A 21,811-nucleotide genomic window follows, 5' to 3' on the forward strand; every position below is an offset into this window, starting at 1 on the left:
ATCTATCTATCTATCTATCTATCTATCTATCTATCTATCTATGACATCAGGAAATGAGAGAATTAGATTTTGTAGGCCGCTGCTTCCCCCTTGCGGGCTGAATAAAATAGCCGTTGGGTGGAACATACAATTTATCCGGCTGCTGTGGCTTCTTAGGAAGATATCCTAGTACTTGTTTACCCACTTCCAACTCCAATGGTAATTGGCTGGCGTGCTCTAGTGGTTCCAAGCTGTACGTGTCATAATACAGCCTTAATGACATCACAATGCAGCTTATGAGAACATGTTGGGGCATGTTCGCGCGTTGCTGCGAAGACAGACATACATACATACTACGTTTTTATATATCTAGATGACGGCAGCAGCGACCACTGAGGTTTACCGCTGGGGTATGTCACTCTTATTACTAATGGGGGGAGTGTCACTATTATTACTGCTGTGGGATGTCACTATTATCGCTGGGGTGAAGGTGTCACTATTACCGCTGGGGTATGTGTACATGTGGCAGAAATGGGCAGGGCTCTTTCAGAATAGACCGGGTGCAGATTTTGACTGCTTTTTAGATGCGGAAATGCTGCAGAATTTTCCACAGAAATCTCCGCTGAGCACATTCTGCAGTATTTCCGCGTCCAAAAAGCAGTCAGAATCTGCACCCGGTCTATTCTGAAACAGCCTTGTCCTTTTTAGAACGACGGGGGTAAAATCATACGTTGTGATAAGCCCCGCCCCCTGACGTGTTGGCACTTTGCGATACATAAGTGGGTTTTGGGTTGTAGTTTGGGCACTCGGTCCCTAAAAGGTTCGTCATCACTGGCCTAGTACATGTTTGCCCACTTCCAACTTCAATGGAGACTGACTGTAAATGGCTGGCGTGCTCTAGTATTTATGGTTTCAAGCTGTACGTGTCATTGCATACAGTCTATCTATCTATCTATCTATCTATCTATCTATCAGGGTTATTGCATACAGTCTATCTATCTATCTATCTATCTATGACATCAGGAAATGAGAGAATTAGATTTTGTAGGCCGCTGCTTCCCCCTTGCGGGCTGAATAAAATAGCCGTTGGGTGGAACATACAATTTATCCGGCTGCTGTGGCTTCTTAGGAAGATATCCTAGTACTTGTTTACCCACTTCCAACTCCAATGGTAATTGGCTGGCGTGCTCTAGTGGTTCCAAGCTGTACGTGTCATAATAGAGCCTTAATGACATCACAATGCAGCTTTATAGAACATGTTGGGGCATGTTCAAGGGCGTCCGATGTTGATGACATCAGTGATGACATCACAATAGCAGGTGGCTTACTTATTCGATCTACGTGGGGGGGGGGGGGGCGTAACTTTCGACGAAGCTCGCGCGCCATTTATCGTAGGATATTTGTACTATGCCTATAATCTTCCCAGGAGTGTACTCAACAACTTCCCAAAGTTTCATGGCGATCGGATGAATGGTGTAGTAGCGCATAAAGGACAAACACGCACGCACGCACACACGCACGCACGCACGCACGCAGACAGACATACATTCAATTTTATATATATAGATGACGGCAGCAGCGACCACTGAGGTTTACCGCTGGGGTATGTCACTCTTATTACTAATGGGGGGAGTGTCACTATTATTACTGCTGTGGGATGTCACTATTATCGCTGGGGTGAAGGTGTCACTATTACCGCTGGGGTATGTGTACATGTGGCAGAAATGGGCAGGGCTCTTTCAGAATAGACCGGGTGCAGATTTTGACTGCTTTTTAGATGCGGAAATGCTGCAGAATTTTCCACAGAAATCTCCGCTGAGCACATTCTGCAGTATTTCCGCGTCCAAAAAGCAGTCAGAATCTGCACCCGGTCTATTCTGAAACAGCCTTGTCCTTTTTAGAACGACGGGGGTAAAATCATACGTTGTGATAAGCCCCGCCCCCTGACGTGTTGGCACTTTGCGATACATAAGTGGGTTTTGGGTTGTAGTTTGGGCACTCGGTCCCTAAAAGGTTCGTCATCACTGGCCTAGTACATGTTTGCCCACTTCCAACTTCAATGGAGACTGACTGTAAATGGCTGGCGTGCTCTAGTATTTATGGTTTCAAGCTGTACGTGTCATTGCATACAGTCTATCTATCTATCTATCTATCTATCTATCTATCTATCTATCAGGGTTATTGCATACAGTCTATCTATCTATCTATCTATCTATGACATCAGGAAATGAGAGAATTAGATTTTGTAGGCCGCTGCTTCCCCCTTGCGGGCTGAATAAAATAGCCGTTGGGTGGAACATACAATTTATCCGGCTGCTGTGGCTTCTTAGGAAGATATCCTAGTACTTGTTTACCCACTTCCAACTCCAATGGTAATTGGCTGGCGTGCTCTAGTGGTTCCAAGCTGTACGTGTCATAATAGAGCCTTAATGACATCACAATGCAGCTTTATAGAACATGTTGGGGCATGTTCAAGGGCGTCCGATGTTGATGACATCAGTGATGACATCACAATAGCAGGTGGCTTACTTATTCGATCTACGTGGGGGGGGGGGGGCGTAACTTTCGACGAAGCTCGCGCGCCATTTATCGTAGGATATTTGTACTATGCCTATAATCTTCCCAGGAGTGTACTCAACAACTTCCCAAAGTTTCATGGCGATCGGATGAATGGTGTAGTAGCGCATAAAGGACAAACACGCACGCACGCACACACGCACGCACGCACGCACGCAGACAGACATACATTCAATTTTATATATATAGATTTATCCTCAGGATAGGTCATCAATAGTCAATTGCTGGGGGTGTGCTGCTCGGGATTCCCACTGATCACCGGGTCCGCTGTCATTATAAACAGCGCTGTCTGCACTGCCGGAGCCTGGTGATCAGCTAGGAATCCAAGCAGTGAACCCCAGCTGATTAATCATCGATGACCTATGCTGAGGACAGGTCCATCAATAGTAAAAGTCCCGACCAACCCCTCTAATAAATTACAGTTACAATGTAGGTACAAGACATTAAACACTATGGCGAAGTTTGAGAGATGTCGCAGCTTTTGTCAGCAGGCAAGCGCCAAAAGATTTTAAAGTAACAGGAAAAAAGTGACTTAGAGCAGCTATAATATATAGGTGTACAGGCCATGTATATACACATACTTATACTGCATGTGAATCTTATGTGGTGAGAATCCCAGACATGCATACTGCATATACTTACAATTTCGCCTGTTGTCATGTGAAATTGAGGCTCCAGTGACACCGCCATGTTTACAACAACCTAATAGTCATACGTATATATTCCCTCTAATCTGGCATTTCTATTGAAAGCTGGAGTAACATTTGCAGACCACTGAGTGTTGGATTAACTGTTTGCAATCAAATTTTGGATTTAGGGTTTCCTAGGGGGCTTTCTCTTTCTGCCATTATACAATAGCGCCATCTGCTGGCTAGAGCCAGTACTGCGGTATGGGATATGCTGGAGAAGTCCCCAACAACAAAGCGGACAGTAATCTACAGTAAGAATACCCTGCCGGACATCTTCAGACATGAGCTGTACAGCCTTCAATCAGAGTGTCTTTAGACGTCAGACAGTGGATTGGAAAGGGTTAATAGAAATTCAGTGGATAATTATTAATACCAGGGTTCAAAAAAATTCATTTGTGGCCTCAAAACACATTTCACACAAGCATCACAAAAGCATTTTAGGCCAACGTCCACGGGCGGATCTGATTTGTGGAAGATCCGCAAATCAAGCCGCCCATAAGGATACATGAGCATCCGTAAATGCATTAAAGCATACGGATTTGTTTTGCGGACCTTTCGTCCGGAAAACAAATCGCAGCATGCTCCATTTTGCTACAGATCCCGCATGGACGGCTTCCATTGAAGTCAATGGAAGCCGTCCAATCTGCGACCCACCTGCAGCGGAGTACTTCACACACATGGTGCTCCAGACGGATGGGATGCAGGAAACCCGCACAGGTAATTATGTGTCTTCAGCCATGGGCAGGGTGGGATTCCGTTGCAGGCTCCTGCATGCAGAATCCGACCCACCTGTGGACATGAGGCCTAGACTGCGGTCACACAGGTAGGATTTACTGCGGAATGTATACAATGGATGTTTCACAGCAGAAAGTCCACATAATTTGGTACGGATTCCCTCCCTGCCCTTCCCTCATTACAAGAGGTGAAATCCGCACCCGAAATCTGGTGCTATAAATGACACGCTGCAGATATAATATTCACACTGTGTCAATTCCCGCACGTTTTGTGTGGATTTTTTCCACAATGTGTGGATGGCATTTTGGAAATCTCATCTACTTTGCTGCTATTGCAAATGCCCCACATTTTCAGTGAGAAGGGTCTGTGTGGCAAATCCACGTTGTGTGACCATAGCCCAGTATCCACTGCAGACTTCTGCTTTCTTGCTTTGGATTCCATCACAGTTTCTACCTATAGGGGTCATCCCACGAGTCCAGAAATGCTGCTAATCTTTTAGCGTCCACGGTTCCCCCATTGGTACTGCTGCTAATCTATGTGGCTGGGGCCGGCTCTGGACCGAATCAATCTCCTGCCTTCCATCTATTTCTACTGGCTGCTCTGCATCAAACAGAATCACTACACAGATATCTAACTGTGTGGAGAGCGACTTAGCATTAGGCAGGTGTGCGCATTGCCATACACTTTGATCAGCAGGTGGCGCCATACTAGGTTAACTTTATTAACACATTTGCGACCAATTTGCAATGTCAGATCTTCACTGGATTGTTCTTTTGTAAAAGGAACCAGTCAGGTCGTATGAACATCATAAAGTAAGTTTGTAGCCTCATAGAACAGGGCAAGTGTAATCAATTTCTTTTAATATTTACCAAACCTCTTGCTTCTCTCACGGTCAGCCCCGGAAACCGGCCTTTGTATCGGACTCTGCTCTGTAGTCAGTGGACTCTTGTAGAGAACGGCATACGTACGTTCATTGACTGTAGAGAGGAGCAAAAAGAACACCCTCCCCTCCAGGCTTCACCCCTCCTGTCCTACGAGCCCATAAACTTAGTTTCTCATCCACCTCGACAGGTTCCCTTTAATAGCATGTAAGCTGCAACCGGTGTACATGTTTTATCAACTATACAATAAATGATCATGAATGGTGGGACAAGCCCTTTAATGTTGAAACAACAAAAAGAGCAAGCGCCAAGCAATAGGCTTGATGTGTCAGTTGTGCCTTATGAGAATGACTGGAAGGACCTTTATGAACCCATTTAGGACCAAGCGCCGTACATATATGGCACTCGGACCCAAGCTTTAATTCTGTGACATATTAAAAAATACAGTGTGGGATTAAAGCTCCTGCAACCAGGCCGGAGCAGGTTGGTTGCCTAGTTGTCAGAGACAACCGAGGACCCGGACAAGACAGAAGACGTTTTTAACCACATCTGCCTTCTCTTTTCCAGCCTACATAGAGCTCAGTGAGCATTACGCAGTGAATAGGAAAAGTGACAGCGCCGTTCACCCCATTGGACCCGGTGACCGCATAATCGCCTGGAGTCCCCCAACATGGCAGAACTGATTAGCCCTGGCAGAGACTACTGTCACACTAGAGGAATGTTTTCCCCTATAGCTGGGGTTCGTTCCTATGGATGTCCCATTATATATATATATTATATACACATACACACACACACACACACGACCCATGCCAACCTAAACTGCCACCATAGCCGCCGTGTAATTTGGGACTATGAAAATTATATATTAAGCTGCCCAAACAAAATTCGGAACACATTCCTGTACTTTATTTAAGCTAATTTTAAATATACTAATTTTAAAAATAGCCTTTTTCAGTTTTTGTTGTTGTACACATTACACCTAACAAGACAAAAAAAGGACAATAAAACTACCAAATACATAAAAATCATTTAAAACTGCCTGGTCCCTTAGGCCTCATGTCCACGGGGAAAATCAGGCCCGCTACGGATTCTCCATGGAGAATCCGTAGTGGGTCCCTCCTGCCCCGTGGACATGAGGGGCTGAAAATAAGTGACGTGTCCCGCGCATGCGCCGGCCCAAAAGAAAGAAGATCCGGCCGCGACGGAGAGAAGATGGCGCCGCGGCGAAGGGAAGAACCGGAGCGGGTGAGTAAATTCCGATTTTTGTCTCCCGCGGATCTGGACGGCTTCCATAGGCTTCAATAGAAGCCCGCGGGAGCCCCGCACGAAAATGGAGCATGGTCCAGATTTTTTCATGCTCCATTTAAAAAAAAAAAAATCACTTTTATTGACCATCCGCGGGTATTTATCTACCCGCGGGTGGTCAATGCATCCCTATGGGATGCGGATCCGCGGGCAGGAGAAGAGTTAAAATCCGCTGCGGATTTTAATTCTTTTTTTGCCCGTGGACATAAGGCCTTAGGGGTTTTCCCCATTAAATATAGGGATTGGGGATAAATGTCTCATTGCTTGGTATCCGACAGCTGGGACCTCTAATCATGGCAAGACTTTATTCAATTTAATGGGATGGAGGGAGAGAGCATCACATGTAGTGGAGATGCTACGGATTTAGACTTAGTCCCTGTACCAGCAGTGTGGATGAAATCTCCATGCACTGCAGAAGACATTTGGAGCGTCTACTACTAACCTGCGGTCCAGATTTTAAATCTGCATGTCAATTTATATGACATATTTGCAGCATGAATTTCACCTCTTCAAGTTGATTTTAGTGCAGATATTGCTGTGGATGCCCACCAAAGTCTGCAGTTAAGTTCTGATGGAAGCTCAATTCCCAAAGTATGCGATACTTACTTGTAAACAGAGATGCTCCAAGAATACAGTGCGGGATGCTCACACACAATGGGGAAAATGTATCAACACATTCGCAACTATTTTCTGGCAGAAAAAAAAGCCACAAATATGGTTCCTGTCATATTGCCCCCAAAATCGCGAATTTTATCATAATTATGCTCACTCACAACTTATGGAAGATGTGGGAGGGGTTTAGCAGGAGGGGGCATGGCCTCCAATGGCCTCATATACTAGGACTTACAAAAGCAAACTATAGCACCAATCTGCACCAGCTCACGGCTGTAGTAGATTTGCTTATCTTTTGCACAGACTTGTCAACGATGAGCTAACTTTATTAACAGGCATGCAACACTTAAGAAATTTGGTGCATTTTACTCCAGCTCCATTCGCATTAAGACTAGCATATGAAACATCAGTCTTAAATGGGTTGTGCACTTGTAAACTAGCGATGGCCTATCCCCAGAACAGGACACTAATAGTTGATTGATGAGGGTTGAACGCCCAGAACCCTCTCTGATCGGATATTCACTGAGCCTATGCGCTTATACACTGAGCTGATTTCTGCAGGAAGCAGACAGGCAAAGGTCCCGTTTACTGCAATTGGAACATTGCCTGTAATACCAAGTGTGGTCACTGCAGTGAGAATGGTGCTGTCTTGCTCCCTGCAGAAATCAGCTCGGTGTCCTAGCACAACAGACTAGCGATCAGCTGCTCAGTGGGGGTCCTTGGTTGCAGACCCCAGTCGATCCACTATTAATGGCCTATCTGATGGCTAGGCCATCAATAATTCACAACTGAGCAACCCATGTAATACACTGAAATCCCCCAATTGTTTGTTTCTGCTCCTGGGAGATTCCTGATTGTACAGCGGTTCTATAATAACCACCAGATTGTCTGTAGTATTGGCTAGCAGACTGTATGAGTTATACTGTAAAGGTTATGCTTTCTGTTCTACAGTTCACATTTTGGACAAACACTAGGGATTTCACTTTGCAGACTAGTGAGCAGATTTATTGTTACACAATATGTCTGTATAGATGGGATTAGATTTTTTCCCCAAGATAGGCCAAATGCACACGGGTGAAATTCCTGCCCATGCCTGCTGCCATAGGATTGCATTAGTTAATGCAATCCTATACAGACAGCCACGATGTGATCGCGTGAAAACCCGCGCAGGATACAAGTCGCGGCGTTATGTCTGTGCGACAGCCGGCGCAGAGCGAGACGCTGGGAGGAGGTGAGCGCTGGGTCAACGCAGAGGCATGGCTTGCATCCCGCTGAGAGAACTCTCGCAGCGGTATCCGACCTGGCCCGGCCGTCTGCAGAGGCTATAAATTCACCCATTCACGATGTAGCTGAAGCACAGATTTCAGATACAGCTAAGATAGTTTTGACACTAAACACATTTACAACTGGGGGGCAACCACTGAGATCCTCAGCGATCATACACATATCATCTATCCTGTGGATAGGGGATAAATGTCTTTAGTGTTAGGGCTCCTTCCCACGGACGGATTTCCGCCGCGTAATTTGCGGCGGAAATCCGCTGCGTTGTCCGCAGCTATTGGGTTCTATTGAACCTAATAGCTCAGGGCTCACGGTGCTGAATTCCACCGCGGCCGGCGTGTCACATGACGCTGCGGCGCGTCACGCCGAAGCGTTATGCGGGAACGAGGACGCCGGATCCGCAGGTAAGTTTGGGGGTCTCTGGGGGGCACCGTGACGGGCTCCGCGGTGGAATTCCACGGCGGAGCCCGTCGCGGCCGTGTGCAGCCGGCCTAAAGGGCCATTTACACAAGATTATATTGCAAAATTTGTTCACACGAACAAAAATGCCCGATAGTTACATAGTTAAAATCAAAAACATTGTTTATTATTAGTTTACTTTTTCTTTAGCCAACAGTCGTCCCCCATTAATTATTGACTTAAAGCTGATAGGCTGAACAGCAGCAGCGGGACAGTCTTCATTCTTCCACCTAACCCATAATACTTACAGAATGCTGACTGGACTCATCATCATCTTTGTTGGATGCATCCTCCTCCACCCGGGACATCTCATTGAGCCCGTATGACCTGGGCACCAGCCCTCCATTCTCATCTGCAACAGAAAACTGCAAGATTTAAAGAACAGAAAGCAAAAGAAACTAATAACCCCCTTCTGACTCGCTTGAACCCAATGCATAACCAATTACTTATTTGCCGCTTCTATAAAAGTCTATACAGGCCGTATCCAGCCGCCGGGTGGAGCGCAAAGGCAGCTGGAGGGGCTCTTGGATGCTCCCGCATTCTAGCGATCAGCGGGGTCTCAGCAGCAAACCCCTGACATATCTCAAGTTTCGGAAAAATTCACTTACACTTTAACCCTTTCCAATCCAATTTTGGATTCAGGGTTTCCTAAAAGGCTCTCTCTTTTTGCTGTTATGCAACGGTGCCATCTGCTGGCTAAAGCCAGTGTGTGTGCGCCAGAGAGGCTCCGACAGCGAAGTGCCTGGCAATAGATGGTAAGAATACCATGTCGGATGTCTTTTGACATTGGAGCTGTACAATCTTCAATCAGAATGTAGGAAGACTTCAGACAGTGGATTGGAAAGGGTTAAGATTGTTCTATTGGAGTGTAATCGGCATTTATTATGCATGAAATTAACGTCTCCCTCATTTAATTGGAAATCCCCACGGTAGTCTATGTAGCACGTTTGCTTTCCATGTGCAGATTTGAAATCTACATAGTGGGGGGAGAAGGGGTGACATGGGACTTTTTCCGCAAAGCAGATTTCAAAAGCACATACAGAAAAAAAAAATCCACAACAATGTGAAATGCCGCCAATTCATGTCCAGATCCGCAGGATCTTTGATGACCGAGATTATAAAGCTAGTTTTGTGTGATGCGCACAAATATGATTAAACCCCCCCCCCCCCTCCCCAAAAAAAACACAGCACGTGCTATATCTGGGCATTGCAAGCCATCCCATGCTGTGTGATGTGCAGGCAAGCGTGATGCAATGTTTTCCATTGAAGTCAATGGGAAATAGTTGCGATCCTAACAGGTTGGGAAAGATCGCAATTTCATAGATTCTTAACCAAAAACGCTTTGTAAAAACGTCACGTTGGCAAGCACAAAAATCAGGCAGAGTTTCACGGTCCGGTACCGCGCTCGCCCGTGTGAATGTAGCCTTAACCTCAGATTTCTACTTTGGATAATGAGTCACACCTGTATCAGCTTTTTCCAATGTGGACTTTTACCACCCAAACATAGCCTTGGGTCCCATTCACATGGAGTAGATTTAGCGCTAATTTTGACGTGTATTCTTTGCCAAAATCTATACCGGAATCCACAGCATTTTAGAATCCCAATGAGAATAGCTACCGTAGCATGTACAGTTATGTCCTGCAGCTTCGGGGTGTGTATGGAGGGAGATCACAGAGCGATCCCACTCCATACAATGCGGGTGCTAGCTGTTTCTTACAGCCATCATCCGCCCGCACCAGCTCTCATAAGCTGTGCCACTTATCAGAGCTGTTAACACTTTAAATATCGCCGTCAATTCTGACAGTGGCATTTAAATGCCCTGACTGATGTTCGGGGTCCCGTACAGCCACCCTCCCCCCGGCGATGAAATTGCAGCTTGCTGTGCGATTGTCATGGCAGCCGGGAGCCTTTCAGATTGTAATATAATGTAATGCTATGGCATTACATCATACTGCAGGAGCGATCAAACCATCGCAAGTTCATGTCCCCTCTGGGAACTAAAAAAAAGTACAAATAACTTTAAAAAAGTTTTACTATTAAATTAAAAAAAACCTTCTGCCATATTTACAAGAATCTAAATAAAACAAAAATACACATTTAGTATCGCTGCGTCCAAAGAAGTCTGATCTATCAAAGTAACACATTTACAACACACAGTGAAATTTGTCAGTAAAAAATAAATAAAGACCACCAGGATTGCGCATTTTTTTGGTCGCCCCCATCTCCAAGAAAAATGTAATAAAAAGTGATTCAAAAGTCGTACCTACCAACAGAAACTACAGGACACGTTCTGCCCAAAATGAGACCTCACACAACTAAGTCGACGGAAAAATAAAATAGCCATGGCTGTCAGAAGATGGCGGCAGAAAATACATAAAAAAACTTAAATATCTGCAAAAAAATTTAAGGAGTACAGCAAAAAACACAACAAAACACTATATAAGTTTGGTATGGCAGTAATCACACTGACCCACAGACTATGGTTATCACTCCATTGTTCTTGCAGTGTGTACGCCATAGTAACAAGACGCACTCAAAGATGATCGAATTTCGTTTTTTTTTCAATTTCACTCCGCTTAGAATTTTAAGAAAGTTTTTCAGTACATTATATGGTACCATTGAAAAATACAACTTTTCCTACAAAAATCAAGCCCTCCGACATCAACGTTGCTAGATAAATATAAGAGTTATGATTTTTTAAAAGTGAGGAGGGAAAAAAAAAAAGGGGGATTTAGCTGGGGATACACATCACTTGCGGTGCTGCTAAACAGACATGAGCCTCTTTAGGCGACTAGAGGAAATAAACATCTGCCTGTCAGGCTCTGCTGACCAGAGGGCTGACCCCTCCAGCCTCATATATAGGCTGATTTAGACAACGATTCTCGCTCAAAAGCCGTCCTTTGAGCGATAATCGTTCTGTCTACCTGCACTGACAAAATGCAGTCTTCGTTAACGAGTTGCTGCTCATTGTCTTTCAGCATGCTGAAAAAGAACGATGAGCCTTATCAGTGCCGTGCGCTGAGTTCTCAGAGGCATACCGTTGATACTATTGTTTCAGCTGGTATCCCACTCCGTGAACACAGCTGGGATATGAAGAACAGAGTGGTCCAGCTGTGTTCTTCATCTACTGCTCAGAGTGCACAGCTGTATACCAGCTGAGCACTCCGTGAACAGCCAGTGTATGAAGAGCACAGCGGTCTAGCTGTGTTCTGCATACCCCGCTCGGAGCGCACAACTGTATACCAGCTGAGCATTCAGTGAACGCAGCCAGGGTATGAAGAACACAGCGCTTCAACTGTGTTCTGCATACCCCGCTCGGAGCGCTCAGCTGTATACCAGCTGAGCACTCCATAAACGCAGCCAGGGTATGAAGAACACAGCGCTCCAGCTGTGTTCTGCATACTCTGCTTGGAGTGCTCAACTGTATACCAGCTGAGAGCTCTGAGCAGAGAACAGCTAGATGCAGAAGACAAGTGGAGGTGCTTGTCTTCTGCATACCCCACTCGGAGCGCAAAGTGATCGCTCAAAACTGTCAATCAAACTGTCGTTTGGGTGATGACCTTGCCCTCTAAATGCACACAACGATTATCGCTCAAAAGAGGTATTGTGAGCGATAATCGTTGAGTCTAAACCAGGCTTAAGCAACAAGTCCAACTGTAAGTTCTGAACTCACACAGGCTTGTACGAAGTCAGCTCCCACAGCTTTGGTGTCTGAATCTCCGTGAAGAGAGAGACCAGAGCTGCACATCTCCTTGCTTTTTCTATCCACGTGGGGATCTGTGGGATCAGTGACTCGCCACTAATTCTCTAACTTCCCGATGTCGTACAAACGTGAAATTTGGCATGAGCATTCTTTAGGTCGTAAATAGGATAAGTAAAGGGGTCGTAACTTCAATATTCAATTCTAAGCGTGAAAAACTGTGAAAATCCGCAATACATGAGATAGTCCTTTCCTCAGAAACCATAAAGCCTAGGGAAAGGATTTTTATACTGAGGAGAATCTCCCTGGCCTCCGTGTGCATATACTGAGGAGAATCTGTGTGTATATACTGAGGAGAATCTGTGTGTATATACTGAGGAGAATCTCCCTGGCCTCTGTGTGCATATACTGAGGAGAATCTGTGTGTATATAATGAGGAGAATCTCCCTGGCCTCCGTGTGCATATACTAAAAGGCTGTAAAGTACATAAGGAAGCAGCCATGGACTGCAGGGATGGAGTATGCCTTTAAAGGGGTTTTCAAGTGAAATACTAGAGGACCCGTCTTCAGGATAGGGCATCAATAGTTGATCGGCTGTGGTCTGTCGCTAGAGACCCCGACCGATCAGCTGAGAGGGCGCATGCTGTCAGCGCCGCAAATACACAGAGGTCGGAGGGGAAGCCTCCACGCCAACCTATGTGTAGTGGCCGCTGCTTGTAACTGCAGGTACAGCTCTCAAAAAAATTAATTAAAAGCGATCAAAAACTTGTATGTACTCCAAAGTGGTACCAATAGAAACGATAGGACGTCCCACAAAAAACAAGCCCCCGCACGACTATGTCGAGGAACAAACTAAAAAAAAAAAAAAAAAGTTACGGCTGTCAGAAGATAGGGGGCAGAAAATAATGTAGATTCCAAAGATATTTCATATGTAGTACAGCCAAACACAACTATATAACATTTGGTATCCCAGTAATCGTACGGAGCCGTAGTGTATCCAGCATAGAAACAAGGCGCACGCCCCAAAGATGGGAGAATTTTAGTTTTTTTTCCCCATTTCACTACACTTAGAATTTTTTTTCATTACATTAATAAATATCACTGAAAAAATACAACTCCGGCCCGCAGACATCGGCATTAACGGAGAAATAAAAAGTTAGGTTTTTGGGGTTTTTTTTAAGTAGGGAGGAAAAGAGGAAGATGGAAAAGAAATGGCCGCATGGAGTTAAACCACCCGGATGAGACTTCCAGGTACATCCTGCCGAAAATACGCCACGTATTTGGATCAGAATCTTCCAGCCATCCACGGATCAGCTTCATATTGGCGCTGCGGTTGATCTGCGCACGGATTCCTCAAAAAAATAGGTAAACACGACATTTGTCTTTTCCATGACGCAGAATGTAAATAAATCCGTGTACAGAATCCGCCGCGCAGCCGCTTCACGGGAAACAATAATTCACAACCGTTACCAGATTCCGGCGTGAACTCTATGTTGTATGGCGGTAACACCAGGGTGCGAGCTGGCGCCATACTGATGGAGGTGCCACCACCAGTGTGTACAGTAAGTGCCCCCTCCAGGTGTACTCACAGCTCCCTACCCCCACATACATGGCTGCCCCCCACCTATTACACACAGCACCCCGCCATTACTCCCCGCCCAGCTTCTCACCGTCAACTTCCCCCTCGCTGTCCGGCTCCGGCTCCGAGTCCCCGGCATACACGGCCAGTGAGGACAGCACATTCTTCCTACTGGCCGCCATCACTACTGCCGTCGCGGTGACGTCGTTCAGCGCCCGGAAGGAAGGTGAGCCGTGGTTGCCAGGGTAACCGAGCTCAGGTCTGCTGACGTCATCAGTGTGCGCCGGGACCGGCGGAAGTTCAGAGGAAGTTTGCGGGGAGATGAGACTCGGCTGAACGTTAGTGTTTGTATGGGGGTTGGTGTCTGTGTAGACCGGGGTACATGCCGTTATGTAGCCCACAGGCCTGGGGCAAAACCTGCTGTAGTTGCCCTTGCTTTGGTAAAATGAAAGTTGGCATCTGATTGGTTGCTGTGTGCAGGGGTCTGCCTTCATGGCATGCTGGAGGCACCCACCCTCCATAGTCAGTGGGGTGACAGCTGGCAGGGGTCACCATCCCGCCCTCTATGACAGTCGCCGCCGTCCCTTTCAGGCTTTCGGAAAGTTTGTGAGACGTTTTATTGATCCTTTATGGCTGTTGTGCGGTTTGTGATTGGGATATCCCTTTATTGCATTTAGTGCGATAGTAAAAAAAAACGCTTTAAATTGCGAGTTGTATGTTTACATTTTCGTCCGCATTTTCTCTTTGAAGCCGGTTGCACGCAGGCGTATGTGTATTTGCATGAGCGCAGCGTTTTTGCGGAGCGAACAAGGCTTTTTTGCACGTGCAGTGGCGTATTTTACTGTGCTTTTTCCGTGCGACAAAAAATACACACTGACTGAAATGACTGAGTTCCAGATGTGTTTTCCTGCGCTATTTCGCAGCATTACATACGTCATCTAGCAGATTTTGCGCATCCCCATTGACTATTATGGTGACTTTCGGTGTGCAAATGTGCAGGAAAATGGGGAACACTACATTTTTTTTGAGTATCCGAAATGCGCAGAAGAAAATGCGCACATGTGAACGAATGGCTTCTGATCTCTGCGTACGGCATGCATAAATACGCCCGTGTGAATTCAGTCTTAAATGCTTGTTTTCTTCCAAAAAATTGCAGCTGGATTAAGGTCCCTGTCCACGGCTGCGACGGAATATCGGTAACGATATTAATGATAGGCTCGCCGTGTAGAATCGCGGCATGCCGCAATTTTAATCACGTGAGCGGAAAATCGCTATGATTTCCGCTCGTGTGCAGTAGGCTGCGCTTTCCATAGTTATCCTAATTCTCGGAACTTAGTCCCGCCCCCTGTCCCGCCTCTTCCCATTACAAATAGTGCAGAGGGGCGTAGAGGAGGCTGGGAGCTCAGTTCCTGCTCCTGGCTCTTCCATCCTCTCCCCTCCTCCTCCCCTCCCACCCCCCCATATGCTTGAACGTGGTGCTATCTATTTATTTTTTTTAAAGCACCCCATCACCCATAACAAAACGCGCTGTGACATGCGTTCAAAAATGCCTTTCGAAATTGCAGAAAAATGCCGCGATTCCCTGAACGCGTGTGTGAGATAGGCCTAACAGCTTCTTCCCCCTGCATGTTGTGCTGCTGACAGCGAGCCTCCGATCAGCTGACCGGCCACAGTTGTGGGTGGAGGACCCCGGCCAATCAAATATTAATGATTTAACCTCATGATAGGTCATGAATAGTATTTGCCTGGAAAACCCATTTTAACCCTCTCAAGACCAAAGATTTTTTAATTTTTTTGTTTCTTCATCTCTGCCTTCCAAGAACCATAACTACTTTATTTGTCCTTTGACATGGCAGTCTCAGGGCTTGTTTCTTGTAGAATGAGTTGTATTTTTTAATAAAGCCTTTTAATGTACTGAAAAACTTTAAAAAAAATCTAAGCGGGGTGAAATAACAAAAACGAAATTTTTTATTTGGGGGGGGTAATTTTTACAGCATTCACAGGTGCATTAAAAATAATGTGAACTTCATTCTATGGGTCAGTACGATTACCAGATACCATATTTGATTTCTATGTTCTGCTGCTTTTAAGGCTGCCTGTCCACGGGCGTTGTGATATCCTGCGGCGGATCTCCGCAGCGGAAGCCGCCACCAGCCAACGGATCTCTGTGGTAATTCGCAGCATGCTGCGATTTTCCGGCCGCGAGTGGAGAATCGCTACTATTCTCTGCTCGTGGACAGGGGGGCTGCGCTTTCCATAGCAACGCTATGGAGAGCGTTCACTGCGTTCCCCGCGGCTGGATGTTCGTTGCAGGGAATGCAGTGAAAATTCGCCGTGGACTGGAGCCCTAAAAGGTAAAGAAACAATTGATTTCCATCGTCATGTTTTTGAGGAACATAACTTTTTAAAATTTTTTCATTGATTGGGCTGTTTGAGGTCTGTTTTTTTGTGGGGAAAATGGGATAAATACAATAGTTTAATAGTTCAGACTTTTACAAGCACCGTGATACCAAATATATATATTTTTTTTTTTATTGTTTTGATTTTTTTAATGGGAAAAATGACAAAAAAGGTTTGTTTTCTCAACTCCATATTTTTTACTGTTTAAAACATTTTAGTGGGACTTAAACTTGCAATCATATATACTATATACTGCAATACTTCAGTATTGGAAGACCCCTTTTTAAAGAGTTTTCCAAGATTTTATTTTTACGTTTTCAGAGAGCAGATTACTGGACAAAAGAAAGGAGGCAGAGAGGGGGCGGGAGCTCAGTTCCTGCTCCTGGCTCTTCCATCCTCCCCCCCCCCCCTGCACACGAGGACAACGTATATCGGCTCGGCGTGAAAACTGAGCCGATATACGTTCATCTGAATGCAGCCTAAGGCCACTTTCCACCTAATTCCGGCACATATGTGGAGAGATTTCCCTCCATTCCTCGCGTAATCTAGGGGGTGATGGGTACGCACAGATACGGCGTTCTAGTTTATTCCCACTATGTTTGATGGGATTGAGATCCGGACGTTGGGCTGGCCAATGCAGTTTGCAGACATTCTGCTCCTCAGACCAAGCCTCAACAGTATGACATGGTGCTCGGTCATGTTGGTAGAGGCACGGAACTGTGCCAAAGTATTGCCACATGGTAGGTGATGCCACATTGTCCAGAATGTCTGTCTCTGTACCCATTGGCTTTGAGGGTGGACTTAACTATAACCAATGGCCCTAGTTCTTCCCATCTGATTTGTAGACCCCCCTTTGGTTGACAGCCCAGGATTGGTGGGGGTCCCAATAGTTTTGTTGGCATAGTGTACTTGTTATACTGGGTTCCCATATGTCCAGCCCTCCAATGTTGGGAAACCAATGTCAGAACTGATCTGATAGTTGTCTGTCAGGGCATCTTGTGAATTAGTTTTGATGCTGGACGCCTTCCTGCATTGGGCAAAAAAGGTTGCATGTAGCTTGGATGGATGCCGGACTAGTGCTAAAAGAGCACCCAAATGGCATCAGTTGCATCCGACTCCGGAGTGCAAGCATTGCCTGCGTACAACTGATACGTGGGACCCAGCCTCAGGGTTTCTTCACACAGACGTATTTGCAATATGCAGTGCATAGAACCCATTGATTTCAATGGATTCGTTCACATGCGTCTATTTTGCGTGCACATTTATGGCTGCGCAAAAAAGAACATGCTCTATCTTTCTGTGCGTTTGCACACCAAAGATCCCTATAGAAGTCAATGGGAGGTGCGCAGAATATGCAGGGAGAGGCATGAAACACTGGAAAAAGATCACATCTGGAACTAATTAGCCGTTTCATGGCCGAATGCACACGGCCGGGTCCGACTGCGAAATCTTGCAGTGGAATCAGACCCTATCCCCGGCAGTGACCCCCACGTATCTGTCATCTTGTCTTCTTTTTGCTCTGCGGAGGTGCTGGCTGGCACGCCACCGCACATGCGCAGTGCAGAGAGTAGCGTCAGCAAAGACGCGGATCCGCTGCCACTTGCTGGAGGATGGTCGGTTTCCATTGACTACAGTGGAAGCCATCTGTGCGAGGCTCGCACTATAATAGGACATGCCGCGATTTTCCCCCGTGAGCGTGAAATCGCAGTCGATTTCCGTGGGCATGGAAAAACGTATTCCATAGCATGTCTATGGGCAGTATTTGCTTCGGGATCTGGAGGTGAACGCCCGCTCCGGATTCCACAGTGCAAATATGCCCGTGGGCATTCGGCCTTATATAAAAAACATAGGACATGTACAGCCAGCAGGGGGCAGCATTACTGTCAGATTTTGCTTTGCTAGCACTGCTGCCTCCTGCTCAGACAGTTTCTGCCATCCGCTGAGCTACCGGTACATGATGTCCCACCTCACGCTTTATCTGTATACAGAAGCATAGCCTGCTCTGCTGTCCTGTACAGATGGGGGCAGTAAGTCCAGCTAATTTAACCCCTTACCAGCCATTTTTCAGGTTTTTGTTATCTTTCCTCCTCGCTTTTAAGAGCCAGAAATTTGTTATTTTTCCGTCAACATATCTGTATGAAGCTTGTTTTTGTAGGATGAGTTGTGTTTTTAATAGTTTAATGTACTATATGATGCATTGGAAAACTTGAAAAAACTTTGAATTACTTTTTGTTCTCGTATGCAGAGCCCCACAACTTTCATATTTTTTACTTTTTGGCCACTTTATGCTATATTATTTGGCTCCGGAGTTACCAAAAACCCTGTAATTCTGGCATTATGGGTTTTCTTTGCTCAGTAGATGATCCCCCGGCTCACTGTCAGTGCAGCGGCGCCGGACGTCGCCATTGGGGTCGGAACAGGAAGTCTGACAGACGGCTGTGCTTCCACTGAAATCGCTGTGAGCGAGCTGCCTATTAGGGCTCACTCACTTGAGCGTATGTGGCCCACGTGTTAGAGGTCCATTTATTTGTATTAGGCCACTCACACCCGTGTTCTTTTCACGTCCGCCATCTTGGTGGGGGTGGGGGGGGGGGTGTTTTTATGGCATTTATATTGCTTCAAAAATGACATGTTAAAGGAGATGTCCCGCGCCGAAACGGGTTTTTTTTTTTTAAACCCCCCCCCCGTTCGGCGCGAGACAACCCCGATGCAGGGGTTAAAAAAACCACCCGCACAGCGCTTACCTGAATCCCGGCGGTCCGGTGACTTCAATACTTACCGCTGAAGATGGCCGCCGGGATCCTCTATCTTCGTGGACCGCAGCTCTTCTGTGCGGTCCACTGCCGATTCCAGCCTCCTGATTGGCTGGAATCGGCACGTGACGGGGCGGAGCTACACGGAGCTACACGGAGCCCCATAGAGAACAGCAGAAGACCCGGACTGCGCAAGCGCGGCTAATTTGGCCATCGGAGGCCAAAAATTAGTCGGCACCATGGAGACCAGGACGCTAGCAACGGAGCAGGTAAGTAAAAAACTTTTTATAACTTCTGTATGGCTCATAATTAATGCACAATGTATATTACAAAGTGCATTATTATGGCCATACAGAAGTGTATAACCCCACTTGCTGCCTCGGGACATCTCCTTTAAGGCTGTACAGCTCCGATGTTGGAAGACGTCCGTCGGGGTTCTCTTACTGTATATTGCCAGCCTCTCTTCTGTCGGAGCCTATCCAACGTGTCACCTCATGCAGTACAGGCTTTAGCCAGCAGATAGCGCCATTGTATAACAGCAAAAAAAAAGAGTAGGCCCCTAGGAAAACCAGGATACAAATTGGATTGGAAAGGGTTAACTTTATTTTTCCGCTGACATAATTGTGTATGGGCTCGTTTTGTTTGCGTGACGTCCTGTAGTTTCTGTTGGTACCATATTGGATTACAGATGACTTTTTGATCACTTCTTATTAATTTTTTTTTCTTGGAGATGGGATGACCCCCAAAAATCACAGTTCTAGCGTTGTGTTTTTTTTTTCTGGATGACGTTCACCGTGCGTGATAAATAATGCGTTACTTTGAAAGATCGGATTTTTTTGGATGCAGCAATAACAAATGTGTTTTTTTATTTTGATGTTTTTATTATAAATATAGGGAAAGGGAGGACTTTTTAAAACTTTTCTACCTTTTTATTTTGTTTTCTAATAATATATATATAATTTTTTTTTTTTTAAACTAATTTTTACTATTTTTTTTTAGTCCCCATAGGGGACATGAACTTGCAATCATTTGATCACACCTGCAGTGTAATATAATACCATAGTATTACATTACACTACAGTCTATCAAGCCACACCACAGGCATGGCTTGATATGCAATCAGCCGTGGCAGCACTGAGGGCCTTCAGAAGGCCCCACACTGCCTTGGCAAACATATGGCACCCCGCGATTTCATCGTGACCCTTCAAAACTGATCAGTGGATTTAAATGCTGCTGTCAGAACTGACGGTGGCATTTACAGGGTTAACCTCAGCATTCAGCGTTCACGCTGGTGGCTGTCATTCGTGAAAAACTCCTGCATTGTTAAGAAATAGAAACATTTGACTTCATTTTGGTAACTGTTTGTGATGAGACACTAAATAAGACGAATGTGTAAGGACTTACAGACAGCCCGTCCCATGATGGCGACCGACACTAATTCTAAATGACTTTTTTTTTTATTTATGAAATGAAAAATTGCCCCCCTCCCGCCCCCTGATGTGTTCTACTGTGAATAAAATATGTATACGAGATTTCCAAGTCATTGTGTTCTTCTTTTTCATTACATTTATCTCCCCTCCGTTACCCCCCGCTCTCCCCCGCCACTCCCCGCCGGCACCCGAATCTTTTCTTCCGAGTGGGCAGGTACTCGCTAAGGACAATGCTCCCTCGAGTAATTGCCCTTAGCGAGTATGCTCGCTCATCTCTAGTGTTGACCCACTAGCCTACTTTTGTAGACACATAGCTTTTATTTTACTTTAGCAGCATAAAAAAGGAAAGCTCCGCTGTAATTGGTTGCTGTAGGCAACAAAAACAAATTTTCTTTTAGACGGCTTTAATAAGAGTGCGGTGCCCGACTAATTTTCCCACCCTGTTAACAAACTTCATTGGATTCTTGTTTACCAGGAAATATTTTATTAGATGTGCTAAAAACAAAATAAAAGTCTGCGGAGGCTTTTCAAAAATTCTGCCAGCGTCTGGAAAAGTAGGCTAGTGGGTCGACACGCAAAAAAGACCTCCACGTTGGTGTGGTGTCGGGCTACTTTTCTGTGGCTCACACTGTAGATGCTATGGTGATGATGAGTGAGTGTGAGGCATTGAATGTAGTTACATGATACACATACATAAGGGCAGAGTTGGTGTGATAGCAAACGTTATCACATCAGGCTAAGCTAGGTGTGTGTGTAATATATATATTATTTACATGGCAGCCAAAGAGCCTCCCAGGGCCGCCATGTATTGCAGTTTATTAAGCTCTGCCAATGGCAAGGCTTAGTAGGCTATCATTGAAAGTGCAGTATACTGCAATGCTGAAGTATATTGTTGAAGCGATCAAACTATTGCAAAATCAAGTCTCCTATGGAGACAAAAAAAACCTGTAAAAATAAGTTAAAATTCATAAAAAATATTAAAAGTTTGAAAGAAAACCTTTTCTGTTTCTCATATGAAATAAATAAAAGCAACAGTAACAGTCCAAAGTATTAAAATATATACTTACTTATCCTACATGGTAAATGCTGTAGGAAAAAAAACATAATGCCAGAATTTTTTGGGGGTACCGCATCTCCTAAATACAGTTGAATAAAAAGTGATCAAAAAGCTGCATGTACCCCAAAATGGTACCAATAAGAACTACAAGTCATTCCATAAGCCCCGTCTACAGAAATCTTAAAAAAAAATATATATATATAGATCTTGGAATCTGACAACAGAAAGCAATATTGTTTTAAAATAATACATTAAAAAACTGCTCAAAAACAGCTAAAAATGTCATATTGCCACATTTGTATAGACCCAGAGAATAAAGTCAACATGTCAGTTTTGCTGCATCATAAACACCATAAAAACAAAACCCTAAA

At 45.3% G+C, this 21,811-nt stretch overlaps 2 protein-coding genes across 4 annotated transcripts in view; one reads left to right on the top strand and one right to left on the bottom strand.

Moving 5' to 3' along the window:
* SAP30BP (SAP30 binding protein) overlaps window positions 1-14,043 on the bottom strand; it is a 47,673-nt gene extending 33,630 nt beyond the window's left edge. For both annotated transcript variants that reach the window (XM_066587822.1, XM_066587820.1), the window contains exons 1-2: window positions 13,892-14,043; window positions 8,770-8,873 (exon numbers count right to left, since the gene is read on the bottom strand). In XM_066587822.1, coding sequence (XP_066443919.1) covers window positions 8,770-8,873; window positions 13,892-13,982 — 195 coding nt within the window. In that variant the 5' untranslated portion in view covers window positions 13,983-14,043. The remainder of the gene's footprint in view (window positions 1-8,769; window positions 8,874-13,891) is intronic.
* A 6-nt stretch (window positions 14,044-14,049) lies between these two features.
* The window catches only part of RECQL5 (RecQ like helicase 5), an 84,268-nt gene continuing 76,506 nt past the window's right edge, over window positions 14,050-21,811 (top strand). For both annotated transcript variants that reach the window (XM_066587818.1, XM_066587819.1), the window contains exon 1: window positions 14,050-14,138. The gene's annotated coding sequence lies outside the window, so the exon portion shown is untranslated. The remainder of the gene's footprint in view (window positions 14,139-21,811) is intronic.

The sequence above is a fragment of the Eleutherodactylus coqui genome, chromosome 13, assembly GCF_035609145.1.
Source record: "Eleutherodactylus coqui strain aEleCoq1 chromosome 13, aEleCoq1.hap1, whole genome shotgun sequence".
In the NCBI taxonomy this organism is placed as follows: domain Eukaryota; kingdom Metazoa; phylum Chordata; class Amphibia; order Anura; family Eleutherodactylidae; genus Eleutherodactylus; species Eleutherodactylus coqui.